Source organism: Schistocerca americana, chromosome 4 (assembly GCF_021461395.2).
Source record: "Schistocerca americana isolate TAMUIC-IGC-003095 chromosome 4, iqSchAmer2.1, whole genome shotgun sequence".
NCBI classification, from domain to species: domain Eukaryota; kingdom Metazoa; phylum Arthropoda; class Insecta; order Orthoptera; family Acrididae; genus Schistocerca; species Schistocerca americana.
In genome coordinates this window covers 736,731,545-736,746,325 of record NC_060122.1, presented here as the reverse complement: position 1 = coordinate 736,746,325, position 14,781 = coordinate 736,731,545, and the positions used below count along the sequence as shown (strand labels likewise).

General features: G+C 40.4%; 1 protein-coding gene across 2 annotated transcripts in view; it reads right to left on the bottom strand.

The window, feature by feature from the left end:
- Positions 1-14,781, bottom strand: part of LOC124612277 (glycerol kinase-like) — a 174,733-nt gene that overhangs the window by 146,273 nt on the left and 13,679 nt on the right. For both annotated transcript variants that reach the window (XM_047140381.1, XM_047140382.1), the window contains 2 exons: positions 6,019-6,236; positions 2,104-2,213 (listed from right to left, as the gene is read on the bottom strand). In XM_047140381.1, coding sequence (XP_046996337.1) covers positions 2,104-2,213; positions 6,019-6,236 — 328 coding nt within the window. The remainder of the gene's footprint in view (positions 1-2,103; positions 2,214-6,018; positions 6,237-14,781) is intronic.

Sequence of the window (14,781 nt, the reverse complement as noted above, 5' to 3'; positions counted from 1 at the left end):
TGATGAGCAATAAATCTGAATCCTTGGTGGTGGATGAGAAACTTTGGAAATGTTACACTTTGTTGATAAAGTCTGCTCTGCTGCTCGTGAAATCTCAAAGATTGGTTCAGTTGGGATCGGACTTGTACAAGGCATGTAAACTAACGCTTTGCTCCAGTGCTAAACAAACCACGATAAGGATTCAGTCCATCATTGGCTAAGTCAAGCATGTCGTTAGAAGAAAAACCTGTTACAATGTAAGCATGACTCCAGTGGCACCGAATACAGCCAAAGCCCACAAAGCAAAATAAGAGCAGTCCAAGAAATCTTACAGTTTGTGACACACTATCTTCATTCCCCCACAGACTCAGTCCCTTCTTTCCCATCATCAACATCACCTGGCCCTAATTAGCCCAGCATGTCATTACCCTCAACATTGACCTACACCTCCCCAATGGCTCCATGGAGACCACTGTCCATATCAGACCCATGAACCATCAACAAAACCTATATTTTAATATCAGATGTTCCTTCCACTAAAAAGTCTGTAACATAAAGTCTGCTCACTCATGGACAGTACATCTGGAGTAACAAGTAAAATCCTACCCAGTATGTTCAATGTCTTATGAAGATCTCCACAGACCAATATTAGGCCTACCTCCAAACCTATTCCACAACCAGACCTCATATGTAATATCCACATGGACCTCTAATCCTCTGACCAACCCCCTTGAACTACCTGCAATGAAATGACATCCTCATTACTCAGTATTACCCCAGCTGAAACAACGTAACAGCATTCTTCAACTAATCCACCATACAATCCTTCGTATCTCTCCCAAAGTGGTATTCTACCACCCACCCAGCCTATGACACATCCTGCTCTGTATTTATGCTGCACCTACTTCCAACCATGTATCACAGGGTTAACATCCCTGTGGAAGACTTAGGTGCAAAACCTTTTCAATGCACCCACCCAGAACATCCTGTTCCAATCCTGCTCAGGCATATCTTACCCTTTAGAATGCTGGGACATCTGTGAAAATAGCATATCATATAAAAGCTTTTCTGTAGGTTTTGCACAGCCTTCTGTGTGGGCATGACCGCCATCCCATTGTCCATTCAAATGAATGGCCACTGGCAAACTTTGTTCAAGAGCACAGTTGATCGTCCACTAGCACAGCATAATGTGCTTGATTTCAATGGCAGCCACACAATCTGTAACTCTGTATCACCCCGAACACCAGCTTCTATGAATTACATAAATGTGAGCTGTTCTCACAACACATCCTTCAAGCCTAACTGCCCTGGTCCTAAACTCTGCTAACCACTTCCAATCCTAGCTCCATTCCTCCCACTTCAATTAATCTCTACACTTACTTTGACCCCCTCATCTCCTTTTTCCACTGCTCTCTCTGAGCTACCCCACCAATGCACAGGGACTGCACCATGATGAACTAACAGTAGCCATATTCCTATTCCTCATCCCAGTCAAGCTCTAGAGCTGGGACACTTAAATCAGCCAAGGAAATTTAGTGAGTCTTTTCCTAAAAAAGTTCTGGATTATTTTTGTGTCCCTTGCTAATTTAATACATTTACTTGGCAGTTAATTGTCATTGGTTTAGTTTCACACATGCACTTTTGAAATATCTACCCCCTCTTCTACACTCAAAAGCTCCATAATTCTTCATTTTCAAACCTTCTGAGTTTCACTGAATGGGTTTTGCATTACCTACTGATAACAGTTCCCTGGTGCCTACATTCATTCACTACTCTAACCCACTACAGCATTTAATTCCTATAAAAAAAAAAAAGGGCTTCAAATGAGTCAAAATATACCATACGCCATTAACAATTTTTTACCAAGCACTATTTCAGTAATTTCTTTGTACCACGCCAATCTTCCATGTACAATGAAATACATACATTTAAGTTTTTAATTTCAGAAAATTCTCTTTTACAAAATCTTGGGAGTCTTGGGAGCGTACTTAATGCTGGTCATGTTTAAGACATATGTTTCCTTCATTCTTCAAATGTACATTAGCAGTGCATAGTCGATGTTTCAGAAATCGTTATTATTTATTGTTATGGAGAAACCAAAATACATATCAATATAAGACTTACTTGCAAAGAGTGTTGTCCCACTGCAGTGTGCGAATATTCATTAACATTGTCCTTGAGGCATTGGTAACATCAGTTATGTGAAGACCACCGTTAGGCCCTCCTGTAAGATTCTATGAAATAAAATCAGATTGACAAACAAGGAAAATAAACTGAAAACTCTGCATTGCATACAAATAGTACACAATATTGGACCAATGGAAAGATACAACTTGCAATGAAATTAAGGGGGTTTAGTAGTGAACTAGGGCACATTAATAAAGATTACACAACCTATACAATTCTGTTTATATTGAATTTCGGCATAGTTTTCCATGCAAGTTACAGCTAGTTTAGGAAAATGAGCCCTTAAAATGCAGAAAAGAGTTAGTCCACTCCGAACAAACTTGTCACTGTCACTTTTTCATCTACATGCTATCTGACTCATGAGAGAAGGGAAATAGTAGAGATAAATTACAGACCATAAATAATGAATAAATTTTCATCTCCCAAGATCACTAAAATCATCTATTCATACAAGTTATCGCTTTCAGTAATTCTCTTTTGTTATATGTGCAATATCTCAGAAACACACTAGACATTCTACAAATATTCATAGAGGAACACTTGCCACATGTACTAGTAATAACGGAACATGGGCTAAAATGCAGTGAAATAATATATTATAGATTAGAAGGTTACATTCTAGCAAATATTTAATGTAGGCAAAACCGTAAAGGTGGTGGTGTGCTAGTTTATGTTAATAAGGATATAGAAGCCAAAAAAAATTACTTTCTTGAACACCACACCAAAGAAGGATCAATTGAAATGACAGGTATTGTACTCCACAGTAATGATCTTAAGTTACCAAAGCATAAAGTGATTGGAGTATATAGGCCACCAAATGCTGATGTTATGCAGTTTATGGATAAACTTTGTAGAGTTATTGGTCAGGCCGGTTCTAATGACCTTACTATATTAACTGACTTTAATATAGATGCAAACTCCAATAGCATAGTAAACTTGAAACTCAGTGATATACTGACCTCATACAATCTTGTAAATACAGTGAACTCTGACACCAGAGTGACAGACACATGTTCCACTAGAATATATTATGCTATAATGAACAAAGATGCTATAGATAAGGTAAACTACAGTACCTTCGATTTTCTTTATTCTGACCACTTCTGTCAGGTGATAGAATACAACAATTCAGTTGTGCATAAAATAACAAAAATTGTGCTACAGAAACGAATACTGAATACCTCAAATATTAATGCTCTTAAGGACAAACTAGCGAATGAGAAATGGGATTCTGTGTACCATGTAAAAGGGTCGGATGAGAAATGGAATGAATTCTACTCAACCCTACTGGATCATTATGAATATAGTTTTCCAGTCAGAAAAATCCAATAGGTAGTTAAAAATGGAAGTAATCCTAGACTAAAACCCCCAACAAATCTGACTATGCTCAGGCAGTAAGTACATGATCTAAACCAGCTTTATAAAGCTACTACTATGCAGGTTTTCAAGGAAAAATACAATAGGGCTAAGCAAACTTTTAAAGCTGAAATTGTTAACCTAAGGAAGCATATTAACAGCAAAACAATAGAACAGTCTGACAACATAAGCAAAGCATCTTGGAAACTGATTGAAAAATACTGAAAAAGTCCCAACAAGATGAACAAGGAACTGCTCAGCACAAGACATGATGGTAACATTATAAAAGACCCAGATACTATATGTAATATTTTTAATAACTACTGCATTTCTGGTGAACAATCAACCCATATTATAGATCCACAGGTAGAGACTCGATGCCATCTCACCCAGTGTACCAAATTTGAATTTGTGGAAGTGAATGAGCAGGAGGTTTGCAGGGCAATATACTTGCTAAAGAAAAAAATTTCATCTGGATGGGATGGTGTATCCAGTGCTATTACTAAAGCGTGCTTAAAAGAAATCTCTAAACCTCTTACTCACCTGATTAATTGCAGCATTAGAGAAAACATGTATCCAACAGTTCTAAAAATGAGTTTAGTGAAACCAGTGTATAAAAAGGGAAGTAAGGAAGATGTCTCCAACTATAGACCAATGTCATTAATTCCCGCTTTTAGTAAGATATTCGAAAGCATTATCCTTTCTCAGCTAAGTGCCTTTTTCACAAAATATAAACTGCTTGTAGATTCGCAGCATGGCTTCAGAAAAGAGCTAAGTACAACCACAGCAGTTACACAGTTCATCCATGAAGTTTACTGTCTGTTAGACCAGAAGATGCAGACTGCAGGTATATTTTTGGAACTGACAAGAGCATTTGATACGGTAAACCATAGCGTACTTCTTAAATAGCTAAAATCTTATAGTATTGGGGATCAAGCCATGCATCTTCTAACCACATACCTGCTGAATTGTAAGCAAAACACTAAATTGTCATACAAACTAGATAATAAAATCATGAACTCCCAGTCCACCAGTGAACCTGTATTATAAGGTATACCACAGGGCTCAATCCTTGGACCCTTTCTCTTCCTTATTTATACTAACGACATTGCACAATCCATTAACTCCCATATTGTAAGTTATGCAGATGACATGTCAATCTTATTCTATGGGAGTGAATCTAATGAGCTAGAATCTCTTGCTACTAGTGGTGTAACAGAAGTAACAAAATACTACAATGATCAGGGTCTCAAGGTGAAGGACACCAAATCTGAACTACTGACATTTAAAACAGGCAGTTCTCACCACAACAATATGAACAGTGTTTGTAATATCTCTGCAACAGAAAATGGTAACTGTAAATTCCTGGGTGTGTATGTTGATGAAAATTTGCAGTGGACATACCACATTAATTTCATATGCCAGCTCGCAAAGATCGTTTCTAGCCAAGCACTGAAATTAGTATATTACGGAACACTTTACCGCTTTCTCAATTACGAAATTGAAATGTGGGGCTGTGCAGCTGATGTACATTTAAAAAGAATACTACTACTACAGAAAAGGGCAATAAGACATTACATAGGATGGGACATAGAGATTCATGTTGTGAAGTGTTTGTGCAGCACAAATATCTGACAATATATTCTCTGCACATCTTCAAAATAGTTGTATTTTTTATAAGTCAACCAACAGAAGCTATCAAGGGCAGTAATGTACGTGATCACAACACTAGAACAAAGTATAACTATTTCCGTAACAGAACAAAGTTAAAAATGACTGACAGAAGTCCATATATCAGTGGTATGATTTGGTATAACAAGCTACCAAACTCTCTAAGAACGTACAAGCGAAATGATTTTAAAACAAAATTAAAATCTTTTCTAATAGAAAAACGTTTATATTCTTTCAACGAAATTTAAGATAGTGGTTGTAACGTGAGGCATTAGCATATCAGTTGTAATGTGATAAATGTAAGAAATAGACATAAGAAGCAACAGCTACAGAATATAGTGAGTGTAAATATAACCATAGTATTAAGTCTGACGTTTGCAAAAGCCATCATTATGATGGCTCCATGCAAAGAAAATGTAAATAAATAAATAAATATTTGGAGGTATGTTTACATCGTTACATAGCCTTCTCCTTGACTACAGTAAGTAGTATCATGAGTTATACTAAAAGTTGGTATATCAGTTTTAAAATAACAGTTATATACACACATATTAGTGTACTGTTTTACAAGTGTGTGTACATAGCTGTTTGCATAGTAATGTACTGAAGGAGAAGGTTATGGAATTATGTAAGCTTAGAACCAAGATGGGAACAGAGAGTTGCCGAAACTGGTCGTCTATATGAAAAAATGATCTTAGCAATCTCGGCAGCTGAAAATTTATTCAGTGTCCACAATACTACAGATTGCCCACACTCACAATGTCAGAAGTGTATAAGCATTCAACTTACCATTACTCAAAATAGGCAGAAAGATTAAAAACCTACCCATATGAGCCAAGTGTCCACAGTGCCAAATAAACATGACTTATTCTTAACTGCCTCTCGTACTTCAGGAACATTGTCCATCATCCATTTCAGTTTCAGAGCACTGAAATAAGTGCTTACTGGAAGCCCACATAAAGGTTTGAAGTAGTCTTGATTCCTGTCACGTACATTTTTTAATAAGTCATCAACTGTCTCTGTATTTCTTACATCAAGCCAGACTGGAAAGTCAAGAGTTCGAGAGTCAATCAGTTTTTGTATGCAATCGTGCAGACAATACTAAGCACATGGTTTCACACATAAACAAACATCAAACAACAAAATTCGACATTATCAAATTGGAGAACACAATCTGTTTTGGAATATTTTTTTTTTTTTTTTACTCACAGTTATCTTGATCTGCATTGGACCTGCAATCCAGTTGATGTCACGTGACTTTATTGTCATAAACTTGTTGTCAAGTGACTGAGATGGGTATTAAATGAGTGTTTGGTGTGTTACTTTTGTAACAAGATACTAGTTCTAAGATGGCTCATAAGAGATTGTTATGGTAAACCATTGTACGTCTTTTCCTATGCAATCAAGAAAATTGTGAATACAGAGTTATGATCGATAATAAAGGCAAGCTACATAAACTCATGATAAAATCCAAACTTTGAGAGTAACAACCAACATGGAAACATTACAGCATGAAGAGTTACCTTACTGATAATAAATTCAACTTCTGAACCAACATCGATCTGAAAAGATAACGCTGAACATCAACACATTCTTCAAATTTTATGAGGTTTTGGGATTGCAGACAGATCACGTTGACTCTTGCAACATTTCGGCTGGCAACCGTCCAGCCATCTTCAGGTGAGTGTCCGTCACTGGAGACTGCTAATTCCCGATGTCAGCTTTATAGAAAAAATTGGCACAGAGACACATGCACATCGGCAGCCATCGCAGGAGCATCCTCTATTGAAATCCACACCATCTACAATTACTATTCCATTTGTGGGACACAGGCAAATGCACACTGGTAAAACTAAAAGTCCGCCCTCTGTCAGAATGCACGCTCATGTCACTTGAAACAAACGTCAGATGTCACCAGACATGTCCTTATGAATTTAATGTTTTCTCTCAGAAGGAATTAAGGAGATCACCGGGTACCAAGCCTTGTCCAGATGGAAGCCGCCATCACAATTTATATGATCTTGTGCTAGACGTATTTCCTCATATTCTGTAATTACTGAATCCCTAAAGGATTTTCCGGGGCCAAGATTTTTGTGGTCAAATAATCCATAGAGTGTCCTGTGGTAATACAATGTTCAGCTGCAGCCAACTTACTGGACTGGGAATGGTGAGTGTGGCACCCACTTTCAATGCACCTTTCATGTACTGTGCATATCATCTGACCTATGAAGCTTTCCAACAATGGTAAGAAAGTTAGTAAATTCTGGCTTTCTGCAAATTTACAAAACTCCTTGCCAGTGTGGCAAACCTTACACAGTCCATACGATACACAGAGTACATGAAAGGTGCATTGAACATGAATGCCACACTCGCCTTTTCACAGTCCACTGAGCTAGCCATAGCTGAGCACTGCATTACTGCACTGTGCTCCATGGAGTATTCTGCCATAAAAATCTTGGCCCTGGCGAGATCCTTTAGGGATTCAGTAATTAAAGAATCTGTGGACATACACCTAGCACAAAATCATATAAATTGTGGCGGCATCTTCCATCTGGACAAAATTTGGGACTCTGTGATCTCATTAATTTCTTCTGAGAGAGAGAATTTCTTTAATGACACATCTGGCGACATCTGGTATTTGTTTTTAGTGATGCAAGGGCGCATTCCCATAGAGGGAGGATATGCAGTTTCACCGTACGCCTGAGTGCAACAAATGGAAAAATATTTGTAGAGGCTGCAGATTTCGATACACTCCTGTGACAGCTGCCAATGTGCTTGCACCTCAGTGCCAACTTTTGCTATAAAGCTGACACTGAGAACTAGCAGTCTCCAGTGGCGAGTGCTCACCTGAAGGTGGTTGGATGGTTGCCAGCCGAAATATTGCAGCAAAAGTCAACATGATCTGGTTACAGTCCCAAAATCTCATAGAAGCTGCAGTATGCCAGGAAAATCACATTCCTGAAATTGATTTTTTTCATCATTTTGTTTTCACTTCTGTAATTTCTCTGCAATTGGACTGACGTTGTAAAGATACAATTTCCAGCATTATAAAATACCCATATCTTATTAGAAAGAAAAAGAGAATCACTGTACACCTGGAACTATATAACACCAGAATGAAAAATAATACTGAAAACAACAACAATAAACATAGATCACAATAATTTGCTTCACTTTAAAAAAATCTTTGTAATGGACAAGAAAAAAGGAAATTGCCAACTGTGGCGTAAGAGAAAATAGGACACTGTCACACCAATGTTCTTACTGCCCCGAGCAAATACAGGTGAAAAGCTGAAGGCATGTCAAGTCAGTTGGTTTGAAATTTTATACCCTGTTTTTGTCTTACATAATTGTTTATTACATGATTGATTGTGTGTCAAGACCAAAAGTGATTTAACACACTGATGGTAGAATCTACATTGCGGCAGCCACAGGTGATGTATTTGCCCACTGCCACATCTGAAGCAAGAAAATCCTAGCAGTGACTGTTGCTAACCACAGATTTTTCTTGGACACTAACTCATACAATTGTAATTAAATGAAAAAATGGAAATCTGTATATCTCTAATAGAAATGTAATCATGTAGTGAGTCAGATTTTCCATTGATGGCATTCATACAGTCTTTTGTACTACCATAGAAATAAATGTGTTATGAGTTGAAAGTTAATTTCACTATATACTTATTTTCAGAGTAGGAAACATAATTCTACTTTAAGAAAATGATTTAACGACAGTTCATATGCTGTACATGCATGCAATTCCAAACAAATCACAGAATAATTTTGGAGTTTGGTTCATTTTATTGAGAAAGCTAATGCAATCTGAGATAAATGAGTTCTGGTGTGGATTTCAGTGATTATATATATAAATAAAACATCTTAGACTGATTACCATAAGAATAACCCATTTTTACAACAATGAGTGATTGCAATTTTTTCCCAATCCAGTCAAATCCTGATAAAACAGAGCAGTGAGTTTTTGGCTAACGACTGATAACTGATATCTGTATATCTGGGCATGGTCACACTTATTTAATTAAAAAGGCAAATTATTTTAAACTCAATACTTTCGTTTCGAACAGAAGCATTACATCGCACATGGTGACACACACACACACACACACACACACACACACACAGAGAGAGAGAGAGAGAGAGAGAGAGAGAGAGAGAGAGAGAGAGAGAGAGAGGACACTGGAGAGACTAAAACTGGAGAATCCACTGAAGAGGGCTCAACTGAGTTGATTGGGTGTGGAGGCAGGCGAGTAGCCGTATAGCAGTAGCCTGCAACCATTGACGACTTTGGTAAGAGACAAGGGATAGGCCTGCTAAAAACACAGACTGCAGATGGTGACAACGAGACATTGCGACTTGGCGATTGCAGCTCAGAGCAGATGATGACAACCAAACATCGCAACCTGAAGGTGGCAGTCTGGCATATTTTCTGTCTGGGGCCCTACACCATGTTCCAGCTAACAGTTTACCACTAACCTTATCTGGTGAGTTCAGTTAATGTAGGCAGTGAAATAGATGTGCAGTCTCGCATAAAACTATAAGGCAAAGTGTTTTGAGTGCCTGACAAGTTAGTTTAGTTATTACATATTTGCACTGTAAAGTATATAAACTACAATTAGTTATCATGTCTGAGGAAAGCTTTCATGAGGAGAACACTGGAAATTGTTACCTAAAATAGTATCAAAATCACGGTCACATTTCCAAACCATTTCTTTTGTGAACTGGTACTTTCTTCTTTCTATTTCCAGCCATATGTTTTGCGAATGCATTGGACAGATTACCTTTTTTCCCAATTCACTAAGTCTATAATGTGGTGGTTTTGTTCTTGACCACTTGTAGATTTAACAAACAAAACCCATGTTTGTGCACCTGTATCAATGATAAGGACAGACTGTCTAACCATTGATTTTACCTAGCAAAATTACCTTTTCCACCTGAGCAAGTCCAGTCTTATTGGATTCACTTTGCAGAAGGGCAGCAGGGTGTGTGTGTGTGTGTGTGTGTGTGTGTGTGTGTGTGTGTGTGTGTGTGTTTGAAGTTTACGGGTGCTAAACAGCGTGGTCATCAGCGCCCAAACGCATAAAAACAGGAACAGAGGCAGTGAAGGGACTAAGACGGACAGCAAACAAGGAGAACGGCTAAAAGACACAGACCTAACGCAGTTCCACATCCTCACAGACAGAAGCAAAACAAGAGGAGAAGAAACGCACTAAAAAAGGAAAGAAAACACAAGGAAAAGAGAACAGATACCGAAGGGAAAGAAGGAGGTAATAGTGACTGGTGGACATCTTACCTAAAATCTGGGTGAACCAGTCACCCAGCAGCACATTAAAACCCTCTCCCTAAAATCCGAGGCAACAAATTGGACAGGACACAAAACCGTAAGACCTTAACCACAGTTGTTGCGTCGTCTTGCAAAATAGAGAGCAAATCCGGTGGCAAGGAAACCACCGCCCTCTGGTCAGAGAATAAAAGACAGTCAAGTAAAATGTGACGGACAGTAATCTGGACGCCACAAGCACTGCAGATTGGGGGGTCCTCCCGCCGGAGTAAAAAACCACGTGTTGAGGGACTGTGCCCGATGCGGAGGCGAGTGAGGAGAACCTCATCCGCCTGCATGACTGGTAGGACGTACGCCATGGCCGTGTGGTGGCCTTGACCAGACGCAGCTTATTGTCACCGACTGCCAGCCACTCCTCTTCCCATTGACGCACAACACGAAAACGCAGGAGGGAGGTAAGAGCATGGAGGGGGACGGCACATTCAACAACGTGAGGGAGGGAACATGCATCTTTGGCAGCCACATCCGCCAGTTCGTTTCCCCTAATACCCACGTGCCCCGGCACCCAGCAGAAAGAAACCTCCTCCTCCTGCCGTTGCAGGTGGAGTAGGGCATCATGGATGTTCTGGATGACCGTATCCGCTGGGTACAAGTGTTTCATAGTCTCAAGGGCACTCAGGGAGTCAGAACAGATGAGGAACTTAAGACTGGGAACACATCTCATCTGCTCCAACGCCTGCAAGATTGCAAACAATTCGGCATCAAAGATGGTAAACGCCGCAGGATACTGGAACTTGACGACTCAATAAGGGAAAACAACAGCACAACCAACAGAGTCCCCCTGTTTAGAGCCATCTGTAAATACTGGTACATGGTCCGGATTCTGGTGTAAAAGATCGGAAAATAAGGAGGTAAAAACAAACGCAGGAGTGCAGCTCCTCCGGTACTCCGACAAGTCTAAAAGGACGCTGGGCCTCTGGAGCAACCAGGGAGGCAGACGAGTAAAACCTTGTCGTTGGGGGGCCACACGCTCCACACCAAGGGACTCAAGCAAATGCTTGGCACGAATCCCAAATGGTCTCGTTGCCCAGGGACGACTGGAAAAAGAGACATTCCATAGGCGGTCGGGCAACGGTAGGGTACGCAGGGGAGGTAGGACAGGCAAGGAATTGACACACCCGTCGCACCATGAGGAGTTTCCGCCAGATGGTGAGCGGCGGTTTCCCTGCCTCAGCACACAGGCTGGGAATGGGACTGGTACGGAAGGCACCAGTGGCCAGCCTGATACCCTCATGGTGTACTGCGTCAAGAATCTTCAGATACGAAGGCCTTGCTGACGCATATACGGTGCAACCATAGTCAAGACGCGATCAGACGAAAGCCCTATAAAATTGCAGCAGACGCGCCCGATCTGCTCCCCAGGACCGATGGCTCAGACACTTCAAAATATTCAGTGCCTTCAGGGCCCGCACCTTGAGGTCTTTAAGGTGAGGCAACCACGACAACTTCGAATCAAAAGTGAGGCCCAGGAACCTCACAGTGTCTCTAAAAGGAAGAATGGTGTCCCTCAGACGCAATTCAGGGGAGGTAAAAAGACGTCGAGAACGATTAAAATGAACACACACACATTTGTCTGCAGAAAAGGTAAAACCCGTCTGCGCAGTCCATGGCAGCAGGGAGCAGTGGCAGGATTACTCCCATTCGTTTTTCCCAGATTTGCTTTCCTTTGAGCACTCAGCAGCCTATTTGCTTAGTCAAGAAACTTGTAGACATGGGCAATTTGCTCTCTTGTGTTCAATCTTTCAATAATAGGCACATGACAATGCTAAACACTCAGGAGCCTTGTAGCCCGGCCATCTGCAACAAGTGCAGAGCACTTCAGCAATGAATGCACATCTACTGGGTTTACCCGGGTGGAACAGCGGATGAACTGCCAGGACTCCTCACGTAGAAATGCAAGTTGTACTCGGCAAAGCACACTTCATCTCAGCACTTATGTGTGGGTCAATCTCATAAACAAATACATCTACAAACCGAGCATCTGCTTTGCTGAGTGGTAGCTCATTCTCTTCATCATTGTCCCATGGTGCATGCATACAGCGTGATACTGCTCTCTTTCGGTTAGCAAAATGCTCTAAATCATCTCCAGACTTTTGATTCAGGATGGAAAGTTTTTCTCTACAGCAGATAATATGCGTATCTCTGCGTCTACCAATTAGCCCTTTTGCAACAATGTCAAATGCGCTGGTATTTTGCAGTCTTTCCACAGAATTTACATAAGCACATGCCTCCAGCAACTCCTACCAACAATTCATAACCCCATGCCGAAATTTTCTCTGTCTCCACTAAATTCTGTATGAAAGTGTAGATTTTTTGCCGGTGTACCTGAGTAAGTGGGAACCCACAAACCCATTGCAAGATCAAGTACTAAGCAGTATGGTACCAGGCATGGGAACCCAGGATATGAGGAACCAAGGCTAACAGCAGGCACAGTGCTGCTTCGTGGCGTCACATTCATTAATGCCTCATTCAGACGCCTTCGCAGATCTTCATTCTCCACTGTGAGTTGCTCCAGCCTTGCTTGCATTTCTGGATCCATTTCCAGCTAGCCCTATGACCTAGTGGTGAACATCCCTTTGAACTACAAGCATCAAACAAACAACCAAAAAGTCTTTGGTGGCAGCTATTGGTGATATCTCTGGCAGTATTGGCCCAGGTGGCATCATCTCCCTAAAAGCAAAGTTGGTGACTTATACTTGCTGATAGATGAAACAACATGGCAGTGTCAAGCAGCAGCACATCGTTTCCTACGCTAGGGTGGGTCATAGTACCTGCACCACGGCCTTGTGTAAAAGTGACAGAGGAGGCTGGGAGGTTGGATGGCGTCATACAGAATCAGTGGCAACAGCTCAAGGTAGACTGTGGCATGCAGCCCGAAATGACTGCACTAACCCCTCGTCTATTGCATCGCAGCACAGAGCCAGACAGCCCTACACAAGAATTTCACACATCCACTCGTGGCTTCGTAATTTGTACGTAGAACTTCAAATCTGAAAACTGGATGAATTCGGAATTCTGATTCTGATGCCAGTTTGTACACCCCCTCAGTGGTGAAATTATGACTGGAAAGTGGTGTGGGCCTGTAATTAATATACAGTACTCAGGTTTAGAAAAGAAACAGCTTCTTTGCTAATAGGGATTACATGGTGAGGATTGCTGAAGGCAATATAATGGTAAGAGAGATTTAGGAACCAGGTTTTAAATTGTAAGACATTTTCAGGGGCAGATGTAAACTCTAAACACAATATATCAGTTATGAACTGCAGATTAAAACTGAAGAAACTGCAAAAAGGTGGTAATTTAAAGAGATGGGATCTGGATAAACTGAAAGAACCAGAGGTTGTACAGAGTTTCAGAGAGAGCATTACAGAACAATTGAAAAGAATGGGGAAAGAAATACAGCAGGGAAAGAATGGGTAGCTTTGAGAGATGAAATAGTAAAGGCAGCAGAGGATCTAGTAGGTAAAAAGATTAGGACTACTAGAAATCCATGGGTAATGGAAGAGATTTTGAATTTAACTGATGAAAGGAGAAAATATAAACATGCAGTAAATGAAGTAGGCAAAAAGGAATACAAATGTCTCAAAAATGAGATCGACAGGAAGTGCAAAATGGCTAAGCAGGGATGGCTGGAGGACAAATGTAAGGATGTATCACTAGGGGTAAGATAGACACTGCCTACAGGAAAATTAAAAGAGATCTTTGGAGAAAAGAGAACCACTTGTATGAATATCAACAGCTCAGATGGAAAACCTGTTCTAAGCAAAGAAGGGAAAGCAGAAAGGTGGAAGGAGTACATAGAGGGTCTATACAAGGGCTACGTACTTGAGGGCAATATTACAGAAATGGAAGAGGACGTAGATAAAGATGAAATGGGAGATATGATAGTGCGTGAAGAATTTGACAGAGCACTGAAAGACCTAAGTCGAAACAAGGCCCCGGGAGTAGACAACATTCCATTAGAACTACTGATAGCCTTGGGTGAGCAAGATGTATGACACAGGTGAAATACCCTCACACTTCAAGAAGAATATAATAATTCCAATGTCAAAGAAACCAGGTGTTGACAGGTGTGAAAATTACTGAACCATCAGTTTAATAAGTCACGGCTGCAAAATATTAACAAGAATTGTTTACAGACAAATGGAAAAACTGGTAGAAGCCAAGCTCGGGGAGGATCAGTTTAGATTCCTTAGAAATGTTGGAACACATGAGGCAATACTGACGCTACG